At 56.0% G+C, this 27,761-nt stretch overlaps 1 protein-coding gene across 1 annotated transcript in view; it reads right to left on the minus strand.

Annotated features, from left to right (window-relative positions):
- The window catches only part of TMPRSS6 (transmembrane serine protease 6), a 43,542-nt gene extending 16,324 nt beyond the window's left edge, over nt 1–27,218 (minus strand). Inside the window, exons 1-10 of the mRNA XM_021676248.2 lie at nt 27,149–27,218; nt 22,442–22,638; nt 18,111–18,244; nt 16,610–16,677; nt 15,576–15,760; nt 15,244–15,285; nt 8,795–8,999; nt 6,191–6,327; nt 4,676–4,788; nt 4,191–4,300 (exon numbers count right to left, since the gene is read on the minus strand). Of these exons, the coding sequence (XP_021531923.1) occupies nt 4,191–4,300; nt 4,676–4,788; nt 6,191–6,327; nt 8,795–8,999; nt 15,244–15,285; nt 15,576–15,760; nt 16,610–16,677; nt 18,111–18,244; nt 22,442–22,637 (1,190 nt within the window). The 5' untranslated portion in view covers nt 22,638; nt 27,149–27,218. The remainder of the gene's footprint in view (nt 1–4,190; nt 4,301–4,675; nt 4,789–6,190; nt 6,328–8,794; nt 9,000–15,243; nt 15,286–15,575; nt 15,761–16,609; nt 16,678–18,110; nt 18,245–22,441; nt 22,639–27,148) is intronic.
- Between the last annotated feature and the right edge of the window lie 543 nt (nt 27,219–27,761).

Consider the following 27,761-nt stretch of genomic DNA (forward strand, 5'->3'; position numbering starts at 1 on the left):
AGTCACACCCCGTGTCACCCCAACAGCACAGTCCTGAAGTCACACCCCGTGTCACCCCAACAGCACAGTCCTGAAGTCACACCCCGTGTCACCCCAACAGCACAGGCCTGAAGTCACACCCCGTGTCACCCCAACAGCACAGGCCTAAAGTCACACCCCATGTCACCCCAACAGCACAGTCCTGAAGTCACATCCCATGTCACCCCAACAGCACAGGCCTGAAGTCACACCCCATGTCACCCCAACAGCACAGTCCTGAAGTCACACCCCGTGTCACCCCAACAGCACAGTCTTGAAGTCACACCCCGTGTCACCCCAACAGCACAGGCCTGAAGTCACACCCCGTGTCACCCCAACAGCACAGGCCTGAAGTCACATCCCATGTCACCCCCAACAGCACAGGCCTGAAGTCACACCCCGTGTCACCCCAACAGCACAGGCCTGAAGTCACACCCCGTGTCACCCCAACAGCACAGTCCTGAAGTCACACCCCGTGTCACCCCAACAGCACAGTCCTGAAGTCACACCCCGTGTCACCCCAACAGCACAGGCCTGAAGTCACACCCCGTGTCACCCCAACAGCACAGGCCTGAAGTCACACCCCATGTCACCCCAACAGCACAGGCCTGAAGTCACACCCCGTGTCACCCCAACAGCACAGGCCTGAAGTCACACCCCGTGTCACCCCAACAGCACAGGCCTGAAGTCACACCCCATGTCACCCCAACAGCACAGGCCTGAAGTCACACCCCGTGTCACCCCAACAGCACAGGCCTGAAGTCACACCCCGTGTCACCCCAACAGCACAGGCCTGAAGTCACACCCCGTGTCACCCCAACAGCACAGTCCTGAAGTCACACCCCATGTCACCCCAACAGCACAGGCCTGAAGTCACACCCCATGTCACCCCAACAGCACAGGCCTGAAGTCACATCCCATGTCACCCCCAACAGCACAGGCCTGAAGTCACACCCCATGTCACCCCAACAGCACAGGCCTGAAGTCACACCCCGTGTCACCCCAACAGCACAGTCCTGAAGTCACACCCCGTGTCACCCCAACAGCACAGTCCTGAAGTCACACCCCGTGTCACCCCAACAGCACAGTCCTGAAGTCACACCCCGTGTCACCCCAACAGCACAGTCCTGAAGTCACACCCCGTGTCACCCCAACAGCACAGTCCTGAAGTCACACCCCGTGTCACCCCAACAGCACAGGCCTGAAGTCACACCCCGTGTCACCCCAACAGCACAGTCCTGAAGTCACACCCCGTGTCACCCCAACAGCACAGGCCTGAAGTCACACCCCATGTCACCCCAACAGCACAGGCCTGAAGTCACACCCCGTGTCACCCCAACAGCACAGTCCTGAAGTCACACCCCGTGTCACCCCAACAGCACAGTCCTGAAGTCACACCCCGTGTCACCCCAACAGCACAGTCCTGAAGTCACACCCCGTGTCACCCCAACAGCACAGTCCTGAAGTCACACCCCGTGTCACCCCAACAGCACAGTCCTGAAGTCACACCCCGTGTCACCCCAACAGCACAGTCCTGAAGTCACACCCCGTGTCACCCCAACAGCACAGGCCTGAAGTCACACCCCATGTCACCCCAACAGCACAGGCCTGAAGTCACATCCCATGTCACCCCCAACAGCACAGGCCTGAAGTCACACCCCATGTCACCCCAACAGCACAGGCCTGAAGTCACACCCCGTGTCACCCCAACAGCACAGGCCTGAAGTCACACCCCGTGTCACCCCAACAGCACAGGCCTGAAGTCACACCCCGTGTCACCCCAACAGCACAGGCCTGAAGTCACACCCCGTGTCACCCCAACAGCACAGTCCTGAAGTCACACCCCGTGTCACCCCAACAGCACAGTCCTGAAGTCACACCCCGTGTCACCCCAACAGCACAGGTCTGAAGTCACACCCCATGTCACCCCAACAGCACAGGCCTAAAGTCACACCCCGTGTCACCCCAACAGCACAGTCCTGAAGTCACATCCCATGTCACCCCAACAGCACAGGCCTGAAGTCACACCCCGTGTCACCCCAACAGCACAGTCCTGAAGTCACACCCCGTGTCACCCCAACAGCACAGTCTTGAAGTCACACCCCGTGTCACCCCAACAGCACAGGCCTGAAGTCACACCCCATGTCACCCCAACAGCACAGGCCTGAAGTCACATCCCATGTCACCCCCAACAGCACAGGCCTGAAGTCACACCCCATGTCACCCCAACAGCACAGGCCTGAAGTCACACCCCGTGTCACCCCAACAGCACAGTTCTGAAGTCACACCCCGTGTCACCCCAACAGCACAGTCCTGAAGCCACACCCCATGTCACCCCAACAGCACAGTCCTGAAGTCACACCCCGTGTCACCCCAACAGCACAGGCCTGAAGTCACATCCCATGTCACCCCAACAGCACAGGCCTGAAGTCACATCCCATGTCACCCCAACAGCACAGGCCTGAAGTCACATCCCATGTCACCCCAACAGCACAGGCCTGAAGTCACACCCCGTGTCACCCCAACAGCACAGTCCTGAAGTCACACCCCGTGTCACCCCAACAGCACAGTCCTGAAGTCACACCCCATGTCACCCCAACAGCACAGGCCTGAAGTCACATCCCATGTCACCCCAACAGCACAGGCCTGAAGTCACATCCCATGTCACCCCAACAGCACAGGCCTGAAGTCACATCCCATGTCACCCCAACAGCACAGGGCTAAATCATACCATGGATATTTCTTCTCCTTTCTTACAATCCCAGTCCCAGAGAAATTGCAACAAGGAGTCAAGCAAACCTTGCCATTCTCTGTCACCTCGTGTCTGGATGATCCTTTCGAATAGGATCAAGCAACAAGCAAAGGCCAAGTGTTGGTGTGTGGGACACAGACCCCGGAAACCCAGGAATTCTGAAGTCCCAGAGCCTTCCAATGTTGGCATCTCCCAAGACTGGTGCCTTGGATTCTCAAACTCTGTGAAACCAAGAAATGACAGATCTTGCCTCCTAGACTCTTAACTCATTAGACCTCCAGAATTCCGGGGTTGGGAGGGCAGAGGCCCAGCCTGCGATGAGGGGTAGTCTCCTCTTTCCTGACCCTGACATGACATTCTTCACTCTGGACTCCAGGGGGAAGGGAGTCCCTGGCTCTGCCACCTCTTCTTTAATATTCCTCTTCTCTCTCCAAACCCTGCCCCGTAACAATGGAGCCACTCGAGGGCCTTCCGCTCCCCGGGCCGCCCTCTCCCCTCGCCCACCCTCCACCCTCTAACAATATTACCTGCCCCCGAGCCTCCTTCTCCCCCTCTGGGGATGTGGGGTGATCCACACAGTTTAGATATGGAATCTCTCTCGTCTTAAATGCCCCCTTCCTCGAACTTCCTAGTTCTCTTTTCTTCTCAGACACATGAAAACCTGTCCATACTCCCTGTGTCTGTTTCCCTGCCTCCCTGCCCACCCCAGGCCTCTGAAGCTGTCGGCACCACCCATGGCCTTCCGGTGGCCAGACCTGGTGGGCACGTGCCGGCCTCATCCCATAGTGACCCTGGCTGGTGACGGTGGTCGCTTAGCCTGACCCCACTGTCTCCTGCTCACGTCCCTGGAAGGACTCACTTCTTTGTCCGAAACTAGTTACCAAAGGGGGCAAGGGCAAGAGCAGGGAAGAGGGCGAGTGCCCCGTTGGAGACTGGGGGGGCTCAGGGCACCCCTGATTTCCACATTAGCCTGTGAAATGGCCTTGGGCCCTGGCTGTGCAGCAAGGGGTCACGGTAAGGGAGAGGCGCCTCTGACTGTACTCCTGTGGGTTTAGAGGGACGACACCGAAGTGCCCATGAGTCCTTTGGCTCTGGAATCATTTTATTGAAGGATCGAGGCTGCCAGAGGGGCTTACAGCACCCAAGGAAATCAGACCATGTTACTGTAATCAGAATCAGTATCCAAGGTGTCTGACGACCAAACGTGTGTCTGAGACCTCTGGGGTGGCGGAGGGGAAGCTGGGGCCAGGGCAGGGGCCAGGATGAGGACAAGGTCAAGGGCCACAGGCCCGACACCAGCCACAGCCTCTGCTTGCCACCCCTGCTGCCCTTCTGACGTTGGGGACTTGGCTCCCACTGTGGGGCGGCCACCTCTAGGGGAGGGAAGAGAGGGAGGGGGAGGGAGGAGAGGAAGTGGTACCTTCTGTTCTGGATCGTCCACTGGCCCTGGGTGCACGGCAAATCGGACTTCTGCCTTCGCAGTGCATAGGCGTCAAACCAGAGGGCCAAGCCGTAGTCCAGCGAGGGCACCTGGGAGGGAGGAGAGGGCCATGAGGGAGGAGAGGGCCATTAGGTGGCCGTGGGGTGTGACCAGGCTGGTGGGCCATCAGGTGGCCCATGGGGTGTGCCCAGGTTGGTGAACCCACTCCTTAAAACAAAGAGAAGGAGACACAGAATCCCAGGTGGGGATATGGTCTATCAGTCACTCAACAAACAGGCATTGCTGTAACCCACAGAGGGAGACCTTGCCCACACCCCTCTCCGTCCTGGCAGGATTTGTACCCAGGGCTCAGCCTGTGGTGTCTTCAGCAGAGGTGGGACACTATCCCCTCTCATCCTGGGTCCCCAGGGACCTGGGGGGTGCTTGGGGCAGAGGGCAGGTGGTCAGGCAGGGTGAGGGCTCACCGTGAGGTGCCAGGAGCAGTGGGTGCGGGGCGAGTAGTAGCTGGGGAAGTACGGGGTGCTGAGGACGCCCTGGGAGTCCAGCCTGTCATCCAGCGTCAGGTTCACCTCGCAGGCTGGGCCAGGAGAGCAGCTGTTACACAGGGTCCCCTGGCCGCACCTCCCAGCAGGCAGGCGCAGCTTGTAACCCCACCGCCCCTGCCACCTCTGCCAGCAAAGCTCTGCGGTTGAGTGTGACTGTGTGAGCCTGGGCCTCAGTTTCCTCATCTGGAAAATGGGGACAGTAATAGCACACGCCTCATAGGGTGGTAGAGTGGACTGAATAGATGTAAAACATTCAGACAGCCTGGCGGGTAGTGAGTGCTCGATCTGTGTTTGTTATTGACATTCGAGGGACAGCACTCGCCAGTTTACAAAATGCATTCACACCTGCACAGGCCTCATGGTATGCTGCTGCGGGAGAGAGAGCTGTGCCCCCTTCTGAAGATGAGGTTCACAGAAAAGGGGTGTCTTGGTTGGGGCTACTTAGGGAGAGGCTGAGGTGTCCACGGGGCAGGACAGGAGCATCCTCAGCTGCCTTGGCCACCTCCCCATGGGGCTGGGATCCCAAAGCCCCTTGTTCCCTCCGCGCTGGAGCCTGTCAAACTCCCAAGAGAACAACTCTGCTACCCACTTAGCGCCCCACCCAGGTCCCTGACATAGAGCGTGCTGTAGAACCGGGGAGAGGGTGGGGACCTGGAGTGGGAGGGAGCAGAGTGGGGAGAGGGGTGGGGGAGAAGCAGCAACACTCGGTGGCCTCCTCTCTGCCACCCTCCCCTCCCGAGCTCCAGAAATGGCAAAGTTTGAGCCTCCTGCCCAGAGGCACGCTGGCCCAGGCCCAGAACAGCTGTCCAGCGTGGGGTGGGACCTGCCCTTCCCAGGAAGGGGGCGAGGAGGGAGGTCCTGAAGCAGGAGGAGGGTGGGGGCTGGGAGGCAGTAGGGACCCGCCACACCAGGGGCCACGGCCTGGCTGTGCTGTCATCGCCCCTCAAGCGCCCTCTTGCCTTGGCTGTGCACGGACTGTCTAGGGTGGAATCAAAGGCGTTCTAGGTCCTGCTGCAAACAGACTCGCGTTCCAGGCCCAGCCACTGGTGGGTGTGGGGGTGGGGGAGGAGGCTGGGAGGGGGTGGGGAGCAGAGGGGAGGGGACGCAGGTTCACGGGAGTGAGGAGGGAGGAGAGGCAGTCAGTAGAGAAAAGAGAAAAGCAGAAAAAAGGAGGGAGAGAGAGAGGAGGGAGGAGAAGGAGGCAGACTGCGGACACATGGGTGGAGGGTGAGGGAGAAGAGGGGGGTGGAATCGCAAATGGTGGAAGGAAAAGGGGGGCCGGGGTGGGGAGTGGAAAGCAGCAGGAGCTTCCAGAACCTTCCCTCTCCCCATCCCATCCTCAGTGTGTGCAAAGAAGGTGAGGAGTGAGCCCAGCGGAGGGCCCTGGGATTCTACCACACCCCTCCCCTGCCCCAGAGACCCCTGGCCCCTCACCCTGGAAGACCACCGGCTGCACGGAGAGCACGAAGGGGTCATAGTAGCTGTGCAGGCCCTTTTTCCAGACCACCGCCATGACGGCCCCCGATGCCAGGACCTCCACCACGGGCTCCTGGCGGCTGCAGCCATACACCCTGGCGGAGCAGAGCGAGGCAGCAAGGGTGGGCCGGGGCCTGGGAGGGGAGTGGCAGGAAGGGTGGCAGGTGGCTGCTGGGGGAGGCGGGTGGGAGTCTGGACATCTGGGTTCTGGGCCCAGGTCTGCTACCAGACCGCTGTCTGTCCATGGGGAGGTGTCTGTGTCTCCCTGGCCCCAGAAGACAGATGGAGGGTCCTCCAAGGGCTAGTCCAGCTCCTCAGGGGAGAGAGGCCAGGAGGTTCCCCAGACTTCTGGAACTTACAGTTTGATGATGATGGCTTGAGTCTCATGCTCCCTCCCCAGCCCCCTCCCCCCGCTACAGAATCACTGTGACCCCTAGCATCCCTGGCAGAGAGACTAGACTGGCATCTGCAGTGACCACCCCTTCTGGCTGGCCGCACTGCAACTCCTGGCCTTGTTCAAGGGCGGGATGGGGCAAGCAGGTGTGGTCTGGTGACCCCCAGGGTACCCCAGAAATCTGCCCAGAGCTTGGTGCCTGGGAGGCTCAAGAACAAATATCCGTATCTTAGACTTCTGGGCTTTTAGAAGTCTGGAATGTCAGCCCTGAAAAGACCCTGGTGACACTGTCGAGGTCAGTTGCATGACTCCCAGATGGGGAAACTGAGGCCCCACCGGCAGTCCGTGGCAGAGACAGGCCCGCGCTAGGCACTGCCCTTGATGGCTGGTACCCTCCCACATACGCAGGTGCCCCTGGTCTGCCCATCTCAGAGAGGGGTGCTCCAGCTCCCCTTCACCCTCTCACCAACCTCCACCAAGCCTCCCAGCACCAAGACAGCACTCTCTGGAGTCCCAGCTCATCCGATGGACCAATTTATAAGAAACTAACAACCCTGCCTCCCTCTGAGTGGATGACCCAATAGCCTCCCTGACTGTGTGTCAGCCCCTGGGCCTGACCCATCATTTTAGAGCTTCTCTAAAGGTCTGGGACCAGGGAGCCACCAGGAACCACAGTGAGTAGGAACAGAGCTGGGCCTGGCAGTCAGGTCCCCTCCCAACCTCAGGCTGAGGGACACCCAGAGAAGCCCCAGGGGAAACCCCTAAGCATCCCTACCCTTTTTGGACCTGGAAGTCAGATGGTGTCTGTCTTCTCTGCACTTCCCAGAGCCCTCCAGGAACTCAGCCCACACACGCCCCCAGATCGAGGTGACACCCAGCAGGGCAGCAGGAATGGTGGCAAGGAGACAGCAGCCCGGAGAGGTTCTGGGGGTGGGATGTGGCAAGAACGTCTGCCAGCTCACGTTCAAAGACTGCCTTTGATCTGAGCACGCTGGTTTCCTCCCATCTGCCGGGAGGTTGTCCATGGCCCAGGTGAGACCGAAGAGGCATCAGCCTGGCGCCCAGCACAAAGTAAGTGCTCAATAAACAATCGCTGAGAACTACCCAGACCAGCATCTTCCCCATCTCCTACAGAGCTTTGCAGGCCAACACCTGTCTCCCCATCCAGTGGGAGGGTGACCAGGCTCCTGAAGGTCAAGGCCATTTCCAGTCCCTGCTCCCCACCCCCTGCCACTTGCCCTCCACACCATATCTCATGCCCTAAAGCCCTATTCCTCTGCTCAAGAACTATCAATAGCTCCCCACTTAGCAAATATCAAAGCCCAAAGTGCTCCTGCCACTCAATGCCTTTTGTGGCCAGCCCCAATTAGACTATATATAATGATAGCAATAATGGCTAGCGTTTACTGGGTGTGAGGATCATGGCACAGATAGTCTGATTTAAATCCTCCAGTGACCCTCGAAGGTAAGCATGATTGTGAACCCATTTCACAGGTTGAAAAAAATCGACGTGCTGAGAGGCAAAGTAACTTGCCTTAGGGTACACAGCTAGGAGGCAGGGAGTTCCCCGTCACACCCCCACACCCACACACCAGTGAGCCTCTCTGCTCTTACATTTAATCCATGAGCTTTGGTACATTGCTGGAACTTGCAAAGCAGCACCACCTACATCATTCATTCACTCAAAACAGACCCTGCACACCTACTGTGCATTTGGTCTAAGCACCAGGGTCTGGCAGTGAAGATATCCCCTCCCATGGAGCATCTAGTATCTCATTTAAACCCCACCAGGAGCTGGGAAGCAGGGAGGGTGGGTGTTCGGCCAGGAGGCAGTCAGGGTTTAGGAATGAGCCCGGAGGTTGAAAGTCCAGGTTGTGCCCAGACCCTGAAGCATGCCCACAAGCCAGGTGCCTCCCAGAGCTGACCTGACCGGTCATATAGAACAACAGCTTTGTTACAGACGGGAAGACTGAGGCTCGGCGAGGGAAAGTGCCTGAAGTACACAACCATCTCCAGCCTCCTCTCCCCTATCCCTGCTGCGCTCCCAGGTACCCAGGCCTAAGTTCCTACCACCCTGTCTAAGAATGCTGCCTGTGACTTTTGACCCCCGCCCCATCAGCCAGTCCGCTCTCCAGCCCTCCCTCCCGCCCTCCTTCCCAGGGACTCACGAGGTGATGAGTCTCTTCTCCAGGGGCCCAGCCACGTCATACATGGCCAGTCGGTCCCGGCACTCAGCCAGCGTCCACTCCAGCCGGAGTTTGAGCATGAGGTCCTCGGGGCCCTGCAGATGCCACAGGCAGCTGGGGGCCAGTTGGTCGGGTCCCTTCAGCCGGAGGACCTGGCCCTGGCCAATGTAGCTGTAGCGGTAACAGCCTGGAGCGGGGAGAGGGGCACAGCCCCTGACTCCTGTGAGCCAGAAGGAGGGGACCCTGGGAGCCAGATCTCTGGAGGTCCTCCCCCAGGCAGGATGGGGTGGGCAGGGGAGCCTGGTGGGGATGGACAGACACGCTCCAGCCCACATCCTTCCCTTTCCTGGCTGCGTTCCCTTGTCAGTATTCTCATTCACGCATTCATTCATTGCTTCAGTCATTCACTCATGGAATGGACACCCACTGAGCTTCGTGCCTTCTGAGTGCCCAGGTAAATATCCAGTCGCTGCCTGGGGCCATGGACAACAGCAGGGACAGACAGATGCAGAAGAGTCAAGAATAGCTCAGGAGGTGACGGCTCCAAACCCGGCCCGTGGGCTGGGGGCATCCTGGGGGTCCCAGCATGAGCAAAGAGACTGGGGTGAGCTGGGCGGCTTTGAGGAAAGTGTACACAGGGCATGTGTAGCCAGAGGACAAGCTAAAGGCAGGGAGGCCTGGCCCAGGCCACTCCCAGGACGGGCGCCGCTTTCTCCTGCAGCCGTGGGGAGCCACGGAAGGTTGGGCAAGGCTGGGACATGGGCTGGCTTGGACCACACACTCCTCTGGCTGCTGTGAGCTACACTGTGGAGACCAGTGAGGCCACATGCAGTGAAGAGGAGAGGGGATGAGGGCTTCACTTCCCATAGAGAGAAGGGAGTGCCCAAAGGAGGGGTCTAGGAGGCTGCCCTGGTGGGAGGACATGAGCTTTGAGCTACTGATAGTGAAGCTATCAGAATAAAACAAGGACTTATCAAGCATTTGCTACAGGCCAGAAACGGAGCGGAATGTCTTCCACTCATTGTCTCACTGAATGCCCACAACAGCCCTATGAGACACTTGCAATGATTGTGCCCGTTGCACAGACCTGGGTTTGCAGAGCCACCACCTGATCTTTCCTGAGCCTCAGTTTCCTCATCTGTAGAACGGGACGATAACACAACCCTGGCAGGACCGCCAGCAGGCTGTGGGATGATGCACCTTTGAGTGCCCATCAGAGCGCCTCGCACGGTAGGGGCTCAGTAAATGCAGTGCCTGTTCCTCAGGTGGGTGTGAGGGAGAGGGAGCAGGTATGGCTGGGGAGAAAGGCCTGTGACTTGCCACCCTGCAGCTGGCCCCGCCTGAGGCTCAGACCTAGCCCATCTCACAGCTGCCTCACTTCACACCTCCTTCGCCACCACACCCTACCCCACACACCAGTGAGCCTCTGCTCTTCCATCTAATTCATAAGCTCTGATGCGCTGCCAGAACTTACAAAGCAGTACCACCTGCATCATTCATTCATTCATTCATTCATTCATTCAAAACAGTGACTGTGCCCCTACTATGTGTTTGATCTAGGCACCAGGGTCTGGCAGTGAACATACCCTCTCTCGTGGATCATCCAGTGTCTCATTTAAACTTCCCCAGAAGCCTGGTGTTCTTCCAGGAGTCAGTGGGGATTTAGGAATGAACCTGGGATGTGGAAGGCAGCCTGGTGACATGAAATTATAAAACCTGAGTTTTGGCCAGGCACAGTGGCTCACGCCTGTAATCCCAGTACTTTGGGAGGCCGAGGCAGGTGGATCAGGAGGTCAGGAGATTGAGACCACCCTGGCCAACATGGTGAAACCCCACCTCTACTAAAAATATAAAAATGAGCTGGGCATGGTGGCATGTACCTTTAGTCCCAGCTACTCAGGAGGCTGAGGCAGGAGAATTGCTTGAACCTGGGGGGGGTGGGGGCGGAGGTTGCAGTGAGCTGAGATCGTGCTGCTGCACTCCAGCCTGAGCGACAGAGTGAGACTCAGTCTCGAAAAAAAAATAAATAAATAATCTGAGTTTTCAGTCTATTTTCTCTGCTTTAAAACGTCTTCTTTGGAAGGCCACAGACAAGCAAAGGTCACCCCGTCAGGTTGGTCAGCCTGAGGGCAGCCCCCCAGACTAGCCATCTGCTGGGCCCCCAGGTGAGAGTAGGTAGGGGGAGGAAACTGGAGAGAAGGGGGGAGGGTCACTACCCTCCCCACCTAGCACTAACACTCAGCAGCTATGTGAGTCTGGGCCAGTGGCTTAGCCACTCCACGTTCTGTCAAATGGATGTCATGACCATCCCTGTCCTACGACCTCCTCTGGGCAGTGCCAAGGACCAGGAAGGGAATGGAGGTGAATACGTTTTGTTCTGAGGCTGCCACCTGTGGCTCGGGCTCTTCCCCCCACCCCTTCCGTCCTGACTCCAGTGGGGAGCTGACCTTCCCAGGGAGAGACCAACAGTATCTGCCTAGGGAAGGGACAGGGCCGCCACCAGCAGCTGGGGAAAGACGCCTGGCTCTTCCAAGGCTTTGTGTTCTTTAAATCTTGCTCCAAGCAGATTCTTTGCTCTTGCCACTTAATAATTACTTTTTTTTTTTTTTGAGGCGAATTCAGTGGAGAGGTGTGTGCTAGCCTCTTGTTAATCAGAAATACCTTCAGGGAGCCTGACCCCTCTGGGGGCTGGGAGGAAGTAACTGAACATGCCTGGGGTGTTCCCCTCTCCTAGACTTTGCCCCTGCTATTCCCTCTGCCCAGGGAGCCCCTACCCCCTGCCAGGTCCGAATCTATTTCTTTTTCTTTTTGAAATTATTTGTTGAGACAGCCCATCACCCAGGCGGGAGTGCAGTGATGCGACACAACAGCTCGTTGCAGCCTTGACCTCCTGAGCTCGAGTGATCCTCCCACCTTAGCCTCCCCTCCTCTGCCCCCAGGTAGCTAGGACTGCAAGTGCACGCCACCATGCCCAGCTAATTTATTTTTTCCCCCAAGACGGAGTCTCACTTTATCGCCAGGCTGGAGTGCAATGGCACGATCTTGGCTCACTGCAACCTCCACCCCCTGGGTTCAAGCGATTCTCCTGCCTCAGCCTCCAGAGTAGCTGGGATTACGGGAGTGGACCACCATGCCAGGCTAATTTTGTATTTTTAGTAGAGACAGGGTTTTGCCATCTCGGCCAGGCTGGTCTTGAACTCCTGACCTCAGGTGATCAGCTCAACTCAGCCTCCCAGAGTGCTGGGATTACAAGCGTGAGCCACCATGCCCAGCCTGTGCCCAAATCTGATGCCCTCTCCATGAAGTCTTCCAGGATCCTCCAGTCAGGAGCAACCCCTTCTACCTGCAGATCTGGGGCTCTGTGTGAGGCCCGTGACACACCCCCTCTGCTTTGGAAGGAACAATTCCCTCTCTCCACCACCTCTGGGGCCTCCATTCTCACACTGGCACTTGTTATGAGAATCTGTTTATGTGTCTGTCTCCCTCATGGGGCTTGAAGCTCCTCCAAGGGCAGGGGTGAGGACATGGCCATCCTGGTGTCCTCAGAGCAGGAATGGGGCCTGGCGTGGAGGAAGTGCTCCAAAAGTCGACTTAAAGGATTTGAGTGGTTATCTCTGCCCCCTAAGACTCTGTGCTCTGGACATGCACTGAAGTAGTCTCCTCATTCATGCATTCATTCATTTGTTCAATTGTTCACTCATGAAGTGAACACCCACTGAGCACAGATAATTACAGAATAACTGCCAGGAACATGGGGACACACAGGCACGAGGCAACATGAGGCTATGACACAGGCTCTTCTGTAACAGGAGAGAAACAACTTTCCATAGGACCCACCCTTCCTTCCTTCCTTCCTTCCTTCCTCCTTCCTTCCTTCCTTCCTTCCTTCCTTCCTTCCTTCCTTCCCTCCCTCCCTCTCTCCCTCCTTCCCTTCCTTCCTTCCTTCTTTCTTATACTGAGTCTCACTGTCACCCAGACTGGAGTGCAGTGACACATCTCGGCTCACTGCAAGCTCCGCCTCCTGGATTCAAGCGATTCTCCTGCCTCAGCCTTCTGAGGAGCTGGGACTAGAGGCACTGGCCACCATGCCCGGCTAAATTTTGTATTTTTAGTAGAGATGGGGTTTTGCCATCTTGGCCAGGCTCGTCTTGAACTCCTGACCTCAGGTGATCGGCCCGCCTTGGCCTCCCAAAGTGCTGGGATTACAGGCGTGAACCACCGTACCTGGCCCCATAGAACCTTTTTCAATCATTAAAAGGTATAAAAGTCAGCCAGGTACAGTGGCTCATGCCTGTAATCCCAGTACTTTGGGAGGTCGAGGCGGGAAGATCACCTGAGGTCAGATGTTCGAGACCAGCCTGGCCAACATAGCGAAACCCGTTCTCTGCTAAAAATACAAAAATTAGCTGAGTATGGTGGCAGGCATCTATAATCCCAGCTACTTGGAAGGCTGAGGCTAGAGAATCGCTTGAACCTGGAAGACTGAGGTTGCAGTAAGCCGAGATCACCCAACTGTACTCCAGCCTAGGTGACAGAGTGAGGCTCCATCTCCAAAAAAAAAAAAAATATATATATATATATGTATACACACACACACACACACACACACACACATACACGCATATATATACACATATATATATGTGTGTGTATATATGTCATTCTTGGCTCATGCGCCCTCCAAAATCAGGCAGCGGTGGGCCAGATTCAGTGGTGTGCAGGCTGCAGTGAGCCAGTCTCTGTCCCCAAGCACTGTCTGATTAAGTCTCCTTGAGGCTCTCAGGAGTAATAATTCTGACTTACTATTGAATGTTGATTATCAAGCCTTGGACTCTGTGGAGGTAGATGTTAACTTTCAGAACACTATAATAAGCTGTCAATGATTTTAATTCATTAGAAAAGACAACCCCGAAGGCTTGAGTTCTCTTGCCTGGTAGGACATTAACCAGGTTTGTATCTAACTTCGTAATGTTGTTCCAGCGGTTCTCTTTTTCCACGGATGATTCATGAGAGAGAGATAGATAAACAGACAGCTAGCTAGTTAGCTAGGCAGACAGACAGGGAGATAGGTAAGTAGTTAGACAGACAAATAGATGATTGATAGATAGACAGATAGATAGATAGACAACTAGGTAGACAGAGATAGATCGATTGATATATGTATAACAGATAGACAAACAGATCGACATATCGACAGCTAGCTAGCTAGATAACTAGATAGACAGGCAGGCAGCCAAGCAGGCAGACAGAGAGATAGGTAGGTAGGTAGATAGATAGATAGATAGGTAGATAGGTAGATAGGTAGGTAGGTAGGTAGGTAGATAGGTAGATAGATAGGTAGGTAGGTAGGTAGGTAGGTAGGTAGATAGATAGGTAGGTAGGTAGATAGATAGATAGGTAGATAGGTAGATAGGTAGGTAGGTAGGTAGGTAGGTAGGTAGATAGATAGATAGATAGATTGATAGATAGATCAGTTTCTTACATTCCTTACCAGTCCACTGGTTCTCCCACTAATCAGCTAAATAGATCTTTGACACATGGTCACTCTATCTTTGTATGAGAATATCTATCTTTGTACTTTGACCTCATCACCTCCCCCCAACAAGGAAGCATTTGGCCAGCAGGGTGGGAAGGGGGAAGGCAAGGAAAAGTGTAAGGAGGATTTAAACTCCGCCTCCCTCCCTGAGAAGGGGTTGAGACGCTCACCCCCACCTTGGCTCCAGGTGACAACGCTAGATAGTGTAGGAGGAATCTGAGAATTTAGGGGCCACAGAGTCCAGCAGCCCAGTGGGTGCACTGCACAACTCACACAAACTACAACTTAGCACCGCACCTCCTGCTTGTGCAGCGCGGCGACTCTGCTGGTCAGCTGAAAGACTGTGGGTCTGCTTGGAGAAAAGCAAGGTGACTCTAGCAATATGACAACAGGTAGGGAGGTAGGGCTGACGAGCCTGACTGGGAAGGAAAGGAAAAAGTGGAAGGAGCGTTCTTGAATGCCTTGGCACCGCTACCTCCAAAGGGCCAAGTATTAAAACCAACGTGACTGATAAACCGTGAATCGGCAAGATGGTTTTCTACCATCAGTGCAAACAGTGGCTTGGAGGCAGGGTGAAGTCAGTGATAGAGAAGGAGAGTCACATTTGTGGACCACTAAACCTGGTTCATCCTCACGCCCACACAGGAACGCATACACACCCGTCTACAAGACACACACAAATAGACGCGTGCGCAACGCCACCTCCTCTCCTCGCACCTGCTCAAGACTTGCTTGGGACCCATCACTGAGTCCACCACGGCACCCCCCGGTGAGTCTTGGCCCGGGCTCCCTGCACCCACTGTGGCAGCCCTGTGGCCTCCTGACACACAACAAAGCCAAGAAAAACACCAACACGAAAGGAAAGTGCGGAATGAAAAACAAACCAGGAGCGTACCCAGCGTGGAATTCAGCGCAACTATATCTTTCACGCTGGCTTCTGTTAAAAGGAAGCAAATAAACAAGGAGGAAATAAATAGAAGAAAATACAATGCAAATAAAAGAGACTCTTGGAGTCAGCCTTGTCTGAGATCCACCCCAGGCGCCCCTCACCCCGCCTTCTGTCCTGGCTGCTTGTATGCAATGGCACTGCTCCCTTACCTGGGGGGCTCTCCAGGGGGCCTGCCCTGGGAGCACCCCAGCCCTGGCAGGCAGCCTCCCCGGGCCTCACCACAGCTGTTTCCCCCAACCTCACGAGGCTGACCCCATGTTCCCGCTCCCAGCACTGACCCAGGATCACTAGGCTCTCAGGATCCACCTCATACTCATTCCGGTAGGGGACGGCAGCCGAGCAGTTGACCGTGGACAGCAGCTCCTCCATCAGCAGTGCCTGCACCACCTTGGGGCTCAGCATTGGCCGGCGGTGCTCGGGGATTTGAAGAATGAACCAGAAGAAGCAGGTGAGGGGTCCTTCCCTGAAGCAGGCAGGAGTGAGAGGGGCCACGGAAGGATTCTGAGGTCTGGCCCCAGTCCGCCCCTGCTCGTGCACGCTGAGCGCTGCCTGCACTCCAGTCTTCACTCAGAAGGCTCCTAGCAACCTCTGAAGGAGGCACTCTTATCATCCCCATTTTACGAATGAGAAAACTGAGGCACCAGAGGTTAACTTGCGTGCCATAGACTATGCTGCAAGTAGCAGAACCAGATGTGAACATGACAGCTGGGCCCTGGAGCCAATGCTCTTACCCCCATCCCCCGCAGCATGGCCTCACCTGACGGCGTCAGGACTTTGATGAGCCATCATAGTCACTGCCTGGTGTGAACCTATCACACCCATGTTCCCATTCCACAGATGAGGTCAATGAAGGGAGGGTCACATGCAGGAAGCCAAGTTCCCTCTCTGTGCCTTAGTTTCCCCCCATTTTTTATATTTTGAGATGGAGTCTCGTTCTGTCGGCAGCCTGGAGTGCAGTGGTGCAATCTTGGCTCACTGCAACCTCCACCTCCGAGGTTAAAGCGATTCTGATTCTCCTGCCTCAGCCTCCCGAGTAGCTGGGATCACAGCCGTGCACACCATGCCCGGCTCATTTTTGTATTTTTAGTAGAGGGGTTTCACCATGTTGGCCAGGATGGTCTCGATCTCTTGACCTCGTGATCCATCCACCTCGGCCTCCCAAAGTGCTGGGATTACAGGCGTGAGCCACCGCGCCTGGCCTAGTTTCCCCATTTTAAACATGAAGGCATTGCATCAGAAGCCTACAGAGCCCCCTCCCATTCTTCGAATCTCAGATCCTAGCAGGGGCTGGTCAGGAGCAAGGACAACTCACCCAAAGGAATAGACGGAGCTGGAGTTGTAGTAAGTTCCCAGGCGGGTGCTGGCAATGAGCTCCTTGAGCTGTGAGGAGGGAAGACAAGAGTCCCTGGGACCCTCTGCAGGGCAGACCAAGTTGCTTCTTACCTCGGGGTGCTCTTTGCTCCTCCTGGCAGCCCTGCTCCATGCAGGAGCCTGCAAGGCGGACAGGCTTGCTCACAGTCACACAGCACTCCGTGGCCAGGCCAGGGCATGCATGAAACTCACACCCCGTCCCCTTCCTTCCCCTCCCACTGCAGCTGGCACTTACCTCCACCCGAACTGCCAATGACCTCTCTGCCCCTTGCCAAAAGTCAGTCTTCCACTCTGAAAAACCCCACTGGGCTTCTGGGTCCCCTCCCCGCCTCCTCCCGTAGCCTGGGACAAGCCAGTGGCTCTGATGAGTGGCACAGTTGGCTGGAGTTTTTACACATCTGCAACTACGGTGCGGCCGGCAGGATTGCAGGCTCTGAAGCCTTAGCACAGCGTGGGAATAGCGTTCTGTTATCTCAGCCTCACTGCAACCCCCGACGAACCTGCAGCCGGGTGCTGTTATTGCCCCTACTTTATGGAGGAAGAAACGGCCTCAGGCTGGGTCCCTGAGAAGCAGACCTGCCATTGAGAAGGGGGAGCAAGTGGCTGATTTGGAGGTGATTCTGGGAAACAGTAGTTCGGAGGGGGAGAGAAGCTGGAAAGTAGGCAACCAACCCGGGCCGTGAATGTACAGGGGAGAGCTGAGAGCGTCTGAGCTCAGCCCAGCAGGACACCTCTGGGAGACAGCCTGGAACTTCCTCTGAACCGCCCCCCTGCCAGGGCCAAGGAAGCTGCGGTATTGATCCACCCATGCCAGCGCCCACGGCTCAAGGGTGCTCCTGAGAATATTGTTCTAGCACTTCTGGGCTACCCTGCTGGCCAGTGGTCCTGTAGCCTGAAAGTGGCAGGCAGTAGACCAGCCTCCGTGCAGTGAGCCACTGTCCTGTAACGGAGGGGCAGGAGGGGACCCCTGCTCTGTAACGGAGGGGCAGGAGGGGACCCCTGCTCTGTAACGGAGGGGCAGGAGGGGACCACCGTCCTGTAACAGAGGGGCAGGAGGGGACCACCGCCCTGTAACAGAGGGGCAGGAGGGGACCACCGCCCTGTAACAGAGGGGCGGGAGGGGGCCGTCCTGTAACAGAGGGGCGGGAGGGGGCCACCGTCCTGTAACAGAGGGGCGGGAGTGGGTCACCGACAGTGTCAGCTGCACTTCGGGACCTTTCCCAAGGTCATGCTCCACCCCTGGTAAGAGGCGTGATCAGGATCTAATCCGAGTGCCACTGACCCAAGCGCCCACTGACTTTCCCATCACCCTCAACCTGGGGCAGGGCTGTGGTCCCCGTGAGTGCTCCAGATGGGTTACCAATTGCCTCCTTGTGATCAGACCCCACCCCTCTCTTTTCACTCCCACACTCCCCCCTCCCATCCCCCAAACCCTTTCCTACCATCCTCTGGGCTTTGGCGGTTTCGCTGCGGAAGGCACTAGATTCCCGGCGGGCCAGATCCTGGGAGAAATGGCGATTGAGCACACGCAGGCTGCCTGAGTACACCTGGCTGACCGTCACCTCCGCCTTGTGCCCTGCCCAGGAAGGAACCAGCAGGGTTACCGGAGGAAGCGGATGGAAAAGGCTCCTGTCTGTTCCATGCCTTCTCCTGCCACCCACACCCTCAGCTCAGCCTCAGTGTCTTCGGTCTCCACGATACCATCATCGTCACCGTCGTCATCTTTGTCACTGCCATTGTCATCATGGTCATCTAAAGCTTACTTGATGGCAAACTGGCTGCCAGCTGCCAGGGAGGAGAGAGGCCCCGGATGGTGTCCTACATGCTCCCAGTGAGAGGCTGACACAGCAACCAGTCCAGGACACGGATGACATGAAGGCCAGGACATCCCCTAGGTTCAGAAGGCCAAGGTCATGGGTCAGCCCCACGAGGAATCCTTCCACTGGTCAGGCCGTCCAGGGATCCCACAGGCGTGAGCTAAGCACCTGCTATGTGGGGTATGCTAGTTAACTAAGACAGATGTGTCTCCCCTCGGGAAGCTGATGGTGGTGGGTAAGAAAGGCGTGGCTCTGGCCAGGCTCGGTGGCTCACGCCTGTAATCCCAGCACTTTGAGAAGCCCAGGTGGGTGGATTACCTGAGGTCAGGAGATTGAGACCAGCCTGGCCAACATGGTGAAACCCTGTCTCTACTAGAAATACAAAAATTAGCCTGGCGTGGGGGTGGGCACCTGTAGTCCCAGCTACTTGGGAGGCCGAGGCAGGAGAATTGCTTGAATCTGGTAGGCGGAGGTTGCGGTGAGGGGAGATTGTGCCACTGCGCTCCAGCCTGGGCATCAAGAGCAAAAATCTGTCTCAAAACAACAACAAAAAGAAAGGCGTGGCTCTGGGAACCACACAGTATGCGGCATCCACATGTGAGCAGCGCCGTGTAGGGACTGAGCCAAAGCACTTTGGACTGTAAGAGCAAAACAATGAACAGAATACAGGAAAAAACTGCCTTAATAGCTTGAAGACTAGCAAGGAATCAGATGGTAAACAGCACATGGTGTGTAACAGGTTAGAGGCGGTCCGTGCAGTGGCAATCAGGGCGTGGGGTGGGCTGTGGTGCGGAGCCCAGGGAAGAAAGTGATGTGTATCTGTGCAGAGTATCCCAGGCAGGGGCAGGTGCAAAGGCCCTGGGGCAGGAGTTTGCCTGGTGTGTTTCAGGAACAGCAAAGAGTGAGCAAGGGGACAGCAGGAGGGGATGAGATGGAGACAGAGAGAGGCCAGGTAGGGTTTGCCAGACTTAGGAGGACTCAGTCTTTCACTCCGGGTAAGATGGGAGCCATGGAAGGTTTTAAGCAGCAAAGTTAGAAAATTTGGTTTAATTTATCAAATGTTCCCTCTGCTGTTATGTGGAGAAAGGCCCTAAGGAGGCAGGTCAAAGGCAGAGAGAGCATCGAGGACACGCCGGCAGGGCCCCGGGGCACGGATGTCCAGGGGGACAGAGCCTGGCCCTGGCTGCAGTGGAGGAGAGGGTGGGAAGTGATTGGCATCAGCCACTTTTGATGTGTTTTGGAATTAGAGATGACCAGGTTTGCTGGCAAATTAAGGCTGGGGTGGAAAAGAAAGAGAGGAGTGAGGGGAAGGTGCCAGAAAGAAGATAGCGGTCTTCACCTGGGGTGTGAGAGGTGCAGGTGTGGAGAATTATGCAGATACCTCACGGTCTGAACATGTGGGGTGTGAGATTCTCCTTAGACACGTGAGAGGAAAAGCAGGGACAGCTCCAGAGTCAAGCTCAAGGGAGACGCCCAGGCTAGAAATGGGTGTCCTCAGGGTAGAAAGGGTAGAAGGGGCACTTGAAGCTAAGGGCAGCGGATGAGATCACGAAGGGAGTGGGCGGAGAGAGAAAGGAGAGGCCCCCCCATCAGCAGGGACAACCCACTGAGCGGAAAGGACCCCATGTCGGCCCTGAGTCAAAGGAGGAAAGGGCTTCAGGGAGGTGGGGGTGCGCCCCCGGGTAAAGTGCAATGAAAAGTGAGAACTGGGCGTTGGATTTAGCAGCCTGGCATGCTGGCCACCTTGACAACGGCTGTTGGAGTTGGGGGGCAAGGGGAACCACGGTGGACAGGGCACAGAGAGACTGGGGATGTGGACTGACAGCTCCTTCGAGGAGTTTGCTGTCAAGGGAGCAGAGAAATGGGAGGTACCTCAGGGGACACTGGCAGATGCTGCTGCTGGGGGAGAGAAGGCATCTCTGCTGGTCTCGGGCCACTGTGTGGGCAGAGGGGGTGGGATCTGGGGCCCAGGAGGAGAGTATGTGGTGCAGCCGGGGGGCAGGTGCGCCAACACGTACGGGGCTTCTCTCTAAGCTGTTCTGTTTTCTCACTGAAGCAGGAGACAGCGACAGGCAGGTGTTGGGGACTTGAGAACACAGAAAACTCCTGCCTGGGAGAACAGGAAAGGGAAAGGACCTGGAAATATGTATGGTTGGTGGTATTAAGGGCCCTGCTACCATCCTCCTTGGGAAGCTGGCCCCACCCTCTCCTCGGGCCAGGCTGCCCTCCCTGCTTGGGGCCTGTCCTGCCCCAGTGTCACTGGCCACTTGCACACCTCCTCTTCCAGACCAGGCAATGTGAATCTCTCATCCACCTCCTTGCCCAGCACCCAGTCCCAGGAGCACAGCCTGGTCCACGTGAGAGGAGTCTTTCAAACAGCTCCCGAAGTGCCTCCTCTGCCCTTGGTCTCTCTGTGGGGCTGTTGGCTTCCCCCAGACGAGGCTTGGGAGAACTCACCCCTTGGGTCATCAGCCCCATGGAGCACCTCTCCTGGGGTGGGGGGTGATTTACCCCAGGAGCATAATCAGGGGGAATTAAACTCCTCTGCAAAGAGAAACAATTTGCAGGTGAGTTCCTGGCCCTCCAGCCCAGTGCCCTGTGGTTTACCCTGAAGACTAATTAGCCCGCTACCTGAGGAGGCCCCCGCAGCCCTGTGCTATTTGGGGCACTGGCTTCCTGCCGGTGCTGAAATGCACACAGCATCTACTGTCACTGTGAGTCATCGCAAGCAGGCCCATGTCAGGCCTGGGGTCCCCGACAGGGTCATTCCCAGAGGCTGCTTACAGACACCCACAACCCTGACCCCCTTGGATCTAGGCCTACGTGGATTTCTCTCCACCGCTCCAAAGTTGGTCCCCAGGTTGCTTTCAACAGGCCTGGAATTCCACCAGTAGATTCAGCCAGTAAGAGCACTAGCTAACCTTTGCAGGGTGTTTAATGGGATACCCCTGATCAGACAGGCAAGCTGGGTTTTCCCTGCTGTGGCTTCCCAGCCCTCACCTTCCTCTGTCCCAGTATATGCTGCACTTTAGAGTAAGTGTCAGGTCTGATGCCTTGGCTAAATCACAAGGACAGGGGCTATCCCCAGAACCTGGCACACAGGACGTGCTTAGCACTGACTAAATGAACAAATGAATGAGTCTCCTACAGTGTACGGGAAGCATTTTATAGGCATAGTCCAATTTGATTTCGCCACTACTTCCCACTATCAAAGGCAGAAGGAAGAGGATAGACTTCATCCATTTTAGAAAAAGGTAAGAGTTGCTCAAGAGTGTTTATTCAATGAATGAATGAATGAATGGAAGCCTGGATGAATGGGCCCAGAGCACAGGTCAGTTGCTCCTGGGGCACCAGGGGACTGACTGAGGGCTGTGAGATCAGGGATCAGGGGGCATAATTAAAGACGTGGGAGAGGCCCCCAAGGCTGGCTGCTCTCCAGCTGCCCACTCCATCCCCTATTCATGCTGGGCCCTGAAGACCCAGAGAGGATAGAACTATGGTCTCCACCCTAGAGGAGAACCCAGGCTGGGTTCAAGTGAGCAGAGGCACTAATTGGTACCAGGAACCATCAGTGCCTCTGGCCTCCTTCTTCAGGTCTGGGTTGGCTCCAAGCCTCTGGGGCAACCCAGGAGGACAGAAGGCAATGTTTATGCTCCCTGGGCTGGTTGGTTCACAAGAACTGGGTGCTAGGAGACCCCTCTTTCCCCACCTGGTGGGGAGCTTTGCAGCACTCTGCCCAAGCAGGGAGCAGACCTGAGCCATAGGACCTGGAACCAGGATCTGACAGTATCTCCAGCTGGCAGGACATGGAGGGAGACCCAGAGAGGAGAAAGGACTTGCCCAAGGTCACACATCAACATGCTAAGCATGGCTGAGCCTGGAACCCAGTTCTGTGCTGCTGTGCCTGCTATGGCCACCCCAAGTACTGCCTCTCCTGGGCAGTCCCACGACATTACCTAGGAAATACCAGAGTAGCACTCCCACCAAAGCCAGCGCAACCAGGGCCAACCACAGGGGCACCAGGCGGAGGTAGTCCCGGGCTTTTCTCTTGGAGTCCTCGTGGGCCTTGAACATCCCCTCTGGCTCCGCTTCCTCGCCATCACCTCCATCACCCTGCCTGCCAGCCACCTGGGGGGCCTCAGCCACGGGCATCCTGCCAGGGAAACAGACTGAAGTTGAAAACAGCCTCACATTTGCAAGGGAGCCTCTGCTGGGCACTGGTGGTGCATGGAAGCAGGACTTCCCTGCCTTTCAGAGTGGAAGGGTAACAACATCAGGTGGCAGTGACTGGAAGTGGGCCCTGAGACAGCTCACAAAGGAGGGAAATGCATCTCAGAGCAGCTCGCCCCAGAGGGCAGGCACCTGAGCTAGACTGGGTCTGGCTCAAGAACCCCACCTTTGCTTCCCACTGGTTTCCCTATGATCAGAGGACAGACAGAGGGCTCAGTGCCTGCATACCCACTCCCTAGAGGCCGCACCTACAGGCAGAACTGAAGTACCTGGGGTGCAGGCTTCTGCAGGCGTCTGACCTCTTGCCCTCATTTCCCTTCCACGCAAAGAATGCTGTTCCTTTCTCCTGGTTCTGGTTCACAGAGCTTCTCACCACACTCACACAGTCAATGCACTCAGCCCCTGCCCCAGAATCCCCTGAGCTGGCACTGTGTTGGGCCAGGGTCTGCCTTCCTTCACGGAGTACCGTCTCTGTTAGAGACAGAATGCTCGTTCCTAGATACTGCAAGGAAAAATTAGCATTCAGACAAAATTCTCTCAGCAAGGCAATTTTACTTTCTGCAGAAAGGGTGCTCTTGTCAGCCATATCTTGCCACAAGAGTACAATGAACAAAGGAAAGGCAGGCATACTTATTCCTTATGCATTGGGTCTTTACTGCTGTGTCTGATCTCCATTGCTTGGAGTCCTCACGATCTAAACTAAAACTTGATTGGCTAACAACTTAAAACTTTTCTAAATAGGTAAAGGCAATGGAGAACAAAGGAAAAGAGGAAGTCCAAATAAGGAAGGGGCATAGGCTGTGAGCTGGGATATGCCTGCGAGCACCTCCAGCACAGATATCTGGGTTAAAGTACAAGGACGTGGAATGTACTACATGCCTGTGAGTATGTCAAACAGCTACATAGGATAGGGCTTCACAAAGAGTTACCAGCAAAAAATAAGAAGATAAGAAGGCTTTGAAGAAAGCCTTTACAACAAACTATTATTTCTAACCTTTATTATTATTATTCTTTAAAAAGAAAGGAAACTTTGAAGAAGAACTTTTTGCTTTCTACAGTATTTCTCGCCTCCCCACTCTCAAAGTCTCTCGGGGCAGAGGAAGGGATCAAAAACGAGTCTTCATTTCATGCCCTCATGAGACATTTCGCATGTAGTTTTCAGGCCACACAGGGATGTGGAACCATTGTCCCATGTTTTCTTTCTAATGCCCACACTGCGTTATCTCACTTAAACCTCCAATTCTGCACCCATCAGACAGATGAGGAAACTGAGACCCACAGTGTTCCAGCCATAACTCAGTCTAGGGCTTTTCCTACCCTCATTTTCCCTATGAAAACCTGGCATTCACTCCCAACCACATTTTACAGATTAAAAAAACTGGAAGCCCAGTGGCGAAGCCACTTGCCCAAGGTCACACAGCAGGAAAGTGGAGGTTGAGTCTGGATGTCTGACTCCTTGCTTTTTCTACTAATCTAAGATGCCTCCCATAAATGAGCTGTTAATTAACAAATCATGATTAAATAGCAACTGAATGTCACCTCTCTCCGAGATCCAGGGTTGCAGCTCTATTTTGAGACCCTTTCAAGCAAACATCCCAATGTGTTTAGCCTTTCAGGCAGGTTTCCCCACAGTACAGAGAAGGCCCTTGACCTACCTACCAGGAGAGCAAGCATTCCAGACTATTGGGAAGTTCGTCTCCTCTTACTATATCCATAAATATGTGTAGCTTTAAAATGCATTACAGGGCTGGGTGCAGTGGCTCATGCCTGTAATCCCAGCACTTTGGGAGGCCGAGGTGGATGGATCACCTGAGGTCAGGAGTTTGAGATCAGCCTGGCCAATATGGTGAAACCCTGTCTCTATGAAAAATACAAAAATTAGCTGGGCATGGTGGCAGACACCTGTAATCCCAGCTACTTGGGAGGCTGAGGCAGGAGAATCACTTGAACCTGGGAGGCAGAGGTTGCAGTGAGCCAAGATCCTGCCATTGTACTTCCAGCCTGGATAACAGAGCAAGATTCTGTCTCAAAAAAAAAAAATTAAAAAATAAAATGTACCCTAGATGTAGGCGGGGGCTTCCTTTGGGCTGTGTCTTGGGGTTTTTACACAGCAGGCTTCCAAAAGTAGGGCTCCTTAGTAATTGGACAGATGAGGAAACTGAGACCCAGAGTGTTCTAGTCATAACTCAGTCCAGGGCTCAACGACCTCCCAGATAGATTTGAAGGACCCTAGCCCTTCTCCCGGCTTCCCCACTCCCTGCAGCTCCCCTTGGCATTGTTCCCAGCTAAGGGTCTTCGGTGTCCAGCCACAGTGACTCTGGTGAGCAGCCCCCATCAGATACAAGGAAGGGAGGGACTCCAGGGGACCTTCACTGGGCATGGCACTCGCCTCCACACCCGAAGCTGGGATATTCCTGCATATGGGTGGGCCCTACTGGCTTTAATGGGGCCGAGGCCAGGGAATGGTAAATGTCCTGCAATGGGTGGGACAGCCCCGCCCACTTCCCTAAATGTTCACAGCATCCCTGGTGAGAAACAGGCAAGAAACAGACCAGTAACTAACAGGGCGCTGAGACTCCTGCTTGAGGCCACACAGCAAGGTCGAGTCCCCATTGCAAAGCTGCCTCTTGTCCTAGGCATGTGGACTTTGCCTCCCTCTAAATGCCCCTCACATCCATCTCCTCAAATCCCCACCCTCTGTTTTCCCTGTGGCACCCAGGGACACCGGACTTCTCCTGGTAAGGAATTTTAACAGTGAGCTGGTAGCGAACATTTACGGATCGAGAGCAGGTTGCTGGTCGGCACCAAGAGCCCTCCTGGACCTTGAGCCCTGTCAGTGCTTATTCATAGCCAGGCACCCCACAGTCCTCCTTCTGCCTGGGCCCCCAGCTCCCGACCTGGCCAGCTCTTACACAGCCCCCGTCACCTCAGCTCGGACCTCACCTCTTGGCAGCTCTCCTAGAGTGCCCTAGAAGGGGCGGCTGACCCTCGCAATGTGTGTTCACCTTGTGGGCACTCTCTCTGCCCCTCACGTTGAGCTCCTGGAAGGGGAGACAGTGCCCCAATTGCCGCAGGGCCCTGAAGCTGTCCCCAGTTCTAAGCACCTGGACCCCACCCTGGCACCTGCTCCTCACTTCCTCCTGCCCTTCTGGCCATTGGAGAGTCTCGGGTCTCCCTGCTGCAGGTGAGTCTCCCTCTTTGGGGCGGGGCTGTCACTTCCCCAGCAGTGCAGATCTGGATTCAACCACTGTGTGTGAACTCCACACATGCCAGCCCTGTGCTAGGCAGTGCTGCAAACTCTGCTGCAGCCTCCAGCAGCCTGGGATGCGGGCTTTTCTGACTCTATTTAATGGCTGGGGAAACTGAGGTAGAGAGAGGTAATATGACTTACCCGAGGTCCCTCAGCCAGGGCAGAGCAGAGCAGGGCAGGGACTCTGAGCTAGGCCCATAGAGGCATCTTTCAGTGAAGCCATTAGGGCCCAGAGTCCTGAGTGTGGGAGACTGGATGGGGGTCCCTTCCACACATAGAAACACACCCACAGACCCACAGATGTGCATGGATGGAGACATGTGGAGGGATAGATGCACAGCTATTCATAACAAAAATTCATAGATGCGGCCATGTGCAGTGGCTCACGCCTGTAATTCCACAACTTTGGGAGGCTGAGGTGGGCAGATCATGAGGTCAGGAGACCAGCCTGACCAACATGGTGATACCCTGTCTCTACTAAAAATACAAAAATTAGCCAGGTGTGGTGGTGTGCACCTGTAATCCCAGCTACTCAGGAGGCTGAGGCAGGAGAATCGCTTGAACCCAGGAGGCGGAGGTTGCAGTGAGCCGAGATCACACCACTGCACTCCAGCCCGGGCAACAGAGTGAGACTCCATCTCAAACAAACAACAGCAAAAAAAACTCATAGATGCATACCCTTCCTACACCACACATACACACACACACACACACACTCTCACACACACACACCAGCTCTGAGCCTGTTAGCCCCAGGTCCCGTGCTTAAGTCAGCACACAGGTGCAATGTGGGGCTCTGGGCCTGCCTGCTACACCAGAAGGCCCAGGTGGGGGTACTGGGCATGGAGGGGGCAGCACGTCCAGTCCTGCGAGGCAGGGGTAGGGTGGCCTCTCCCTTCCTCCTGTCTCTGCCGCCTGAACCCCAGGCCACCATCTGCCCAGCACTGACGCTGTGCCTGTCCCCACACCGGTGTCACTCTGCATGGTCCCTCCCCTCCCCAGCTCTGTGGGCCCCTCACCTTCTGCTCACCGATCACTCTCTGGCTGATGAGGCCCTGCAGGCCTGGCCTCAGAGCAGGGTAGGTGACTCAGGCCCCAGGGAACCAGGCCCAGCTCTTAGGGTGGACACTGTCACTAGGTCATTCATAGATCCCGGTCCCCTCTCCTGGAGGCCCCTACTTACCTTTGGGAGTGGCAGATAGGTGCCGCGCCTGCACGCAGGCCGCAGGAGTCTCTGTTTGTCCAGGCCAAGGCCTCCCCACCCCCACCGGGCCTGCCTGGGCTGGATCAATGGCCCAGAGCCATGGCCAGGGTGTCTGGCCCTTGTCCCCTGTGGCCTGTGGCCCCAGGCTCAATGGGGCTCCTCCTGCTGGGTCCGGGATGGCACTGTGGCTGACTACAGGTAAACAGGCAGGAGGCGGGAGAAGGCAGTTCCTACCCCGCCTCCTCCCCCCCTCATGGGCACCCCGGAGGCTGGCAGGCAGGTGCCGGAGATCTGAGCTCTCCCCCGACGCCTGTTGCCTGGTGACGTGCCTGCCTGGTTACAGCCCCTGGACCCCAAGAGCATGAGGTAGGGGTGGCCGAGGACTGTGCAGAGGCTGGTGCAGGTGAGCGCAGGGGCTCACACGGGTCTGCTTACCTGGATGGACGAGACTAGAGGAGCTACTGGCCGGAGAGAGAGAAAAGGAGGCTGGGCCCATGCACTCTGGGGACTGAAGAGGAGAAAGGGGAGGCAGGGGTGGGGCTGGATGCTATTTTCTGTTTAGCTGGGAATTATTTGAATGCCTACCTGGCTC

Source organism: Aotus nancymaae, unplaced genomic scaffold (assembly GCF_030222135.1).
Source record: "Aotus nancymaae isolate 86718 unplaced genomic scaffold, 86718_ANA_hifiasm-v0.15.2.pri h1tg000076l, whole genome shotgun sequence".
NCBI lineage: Eukaryota > Metazoa > Chordata > Mammalia > Primates > Aotidae > Aotus > Aotus nancymaae.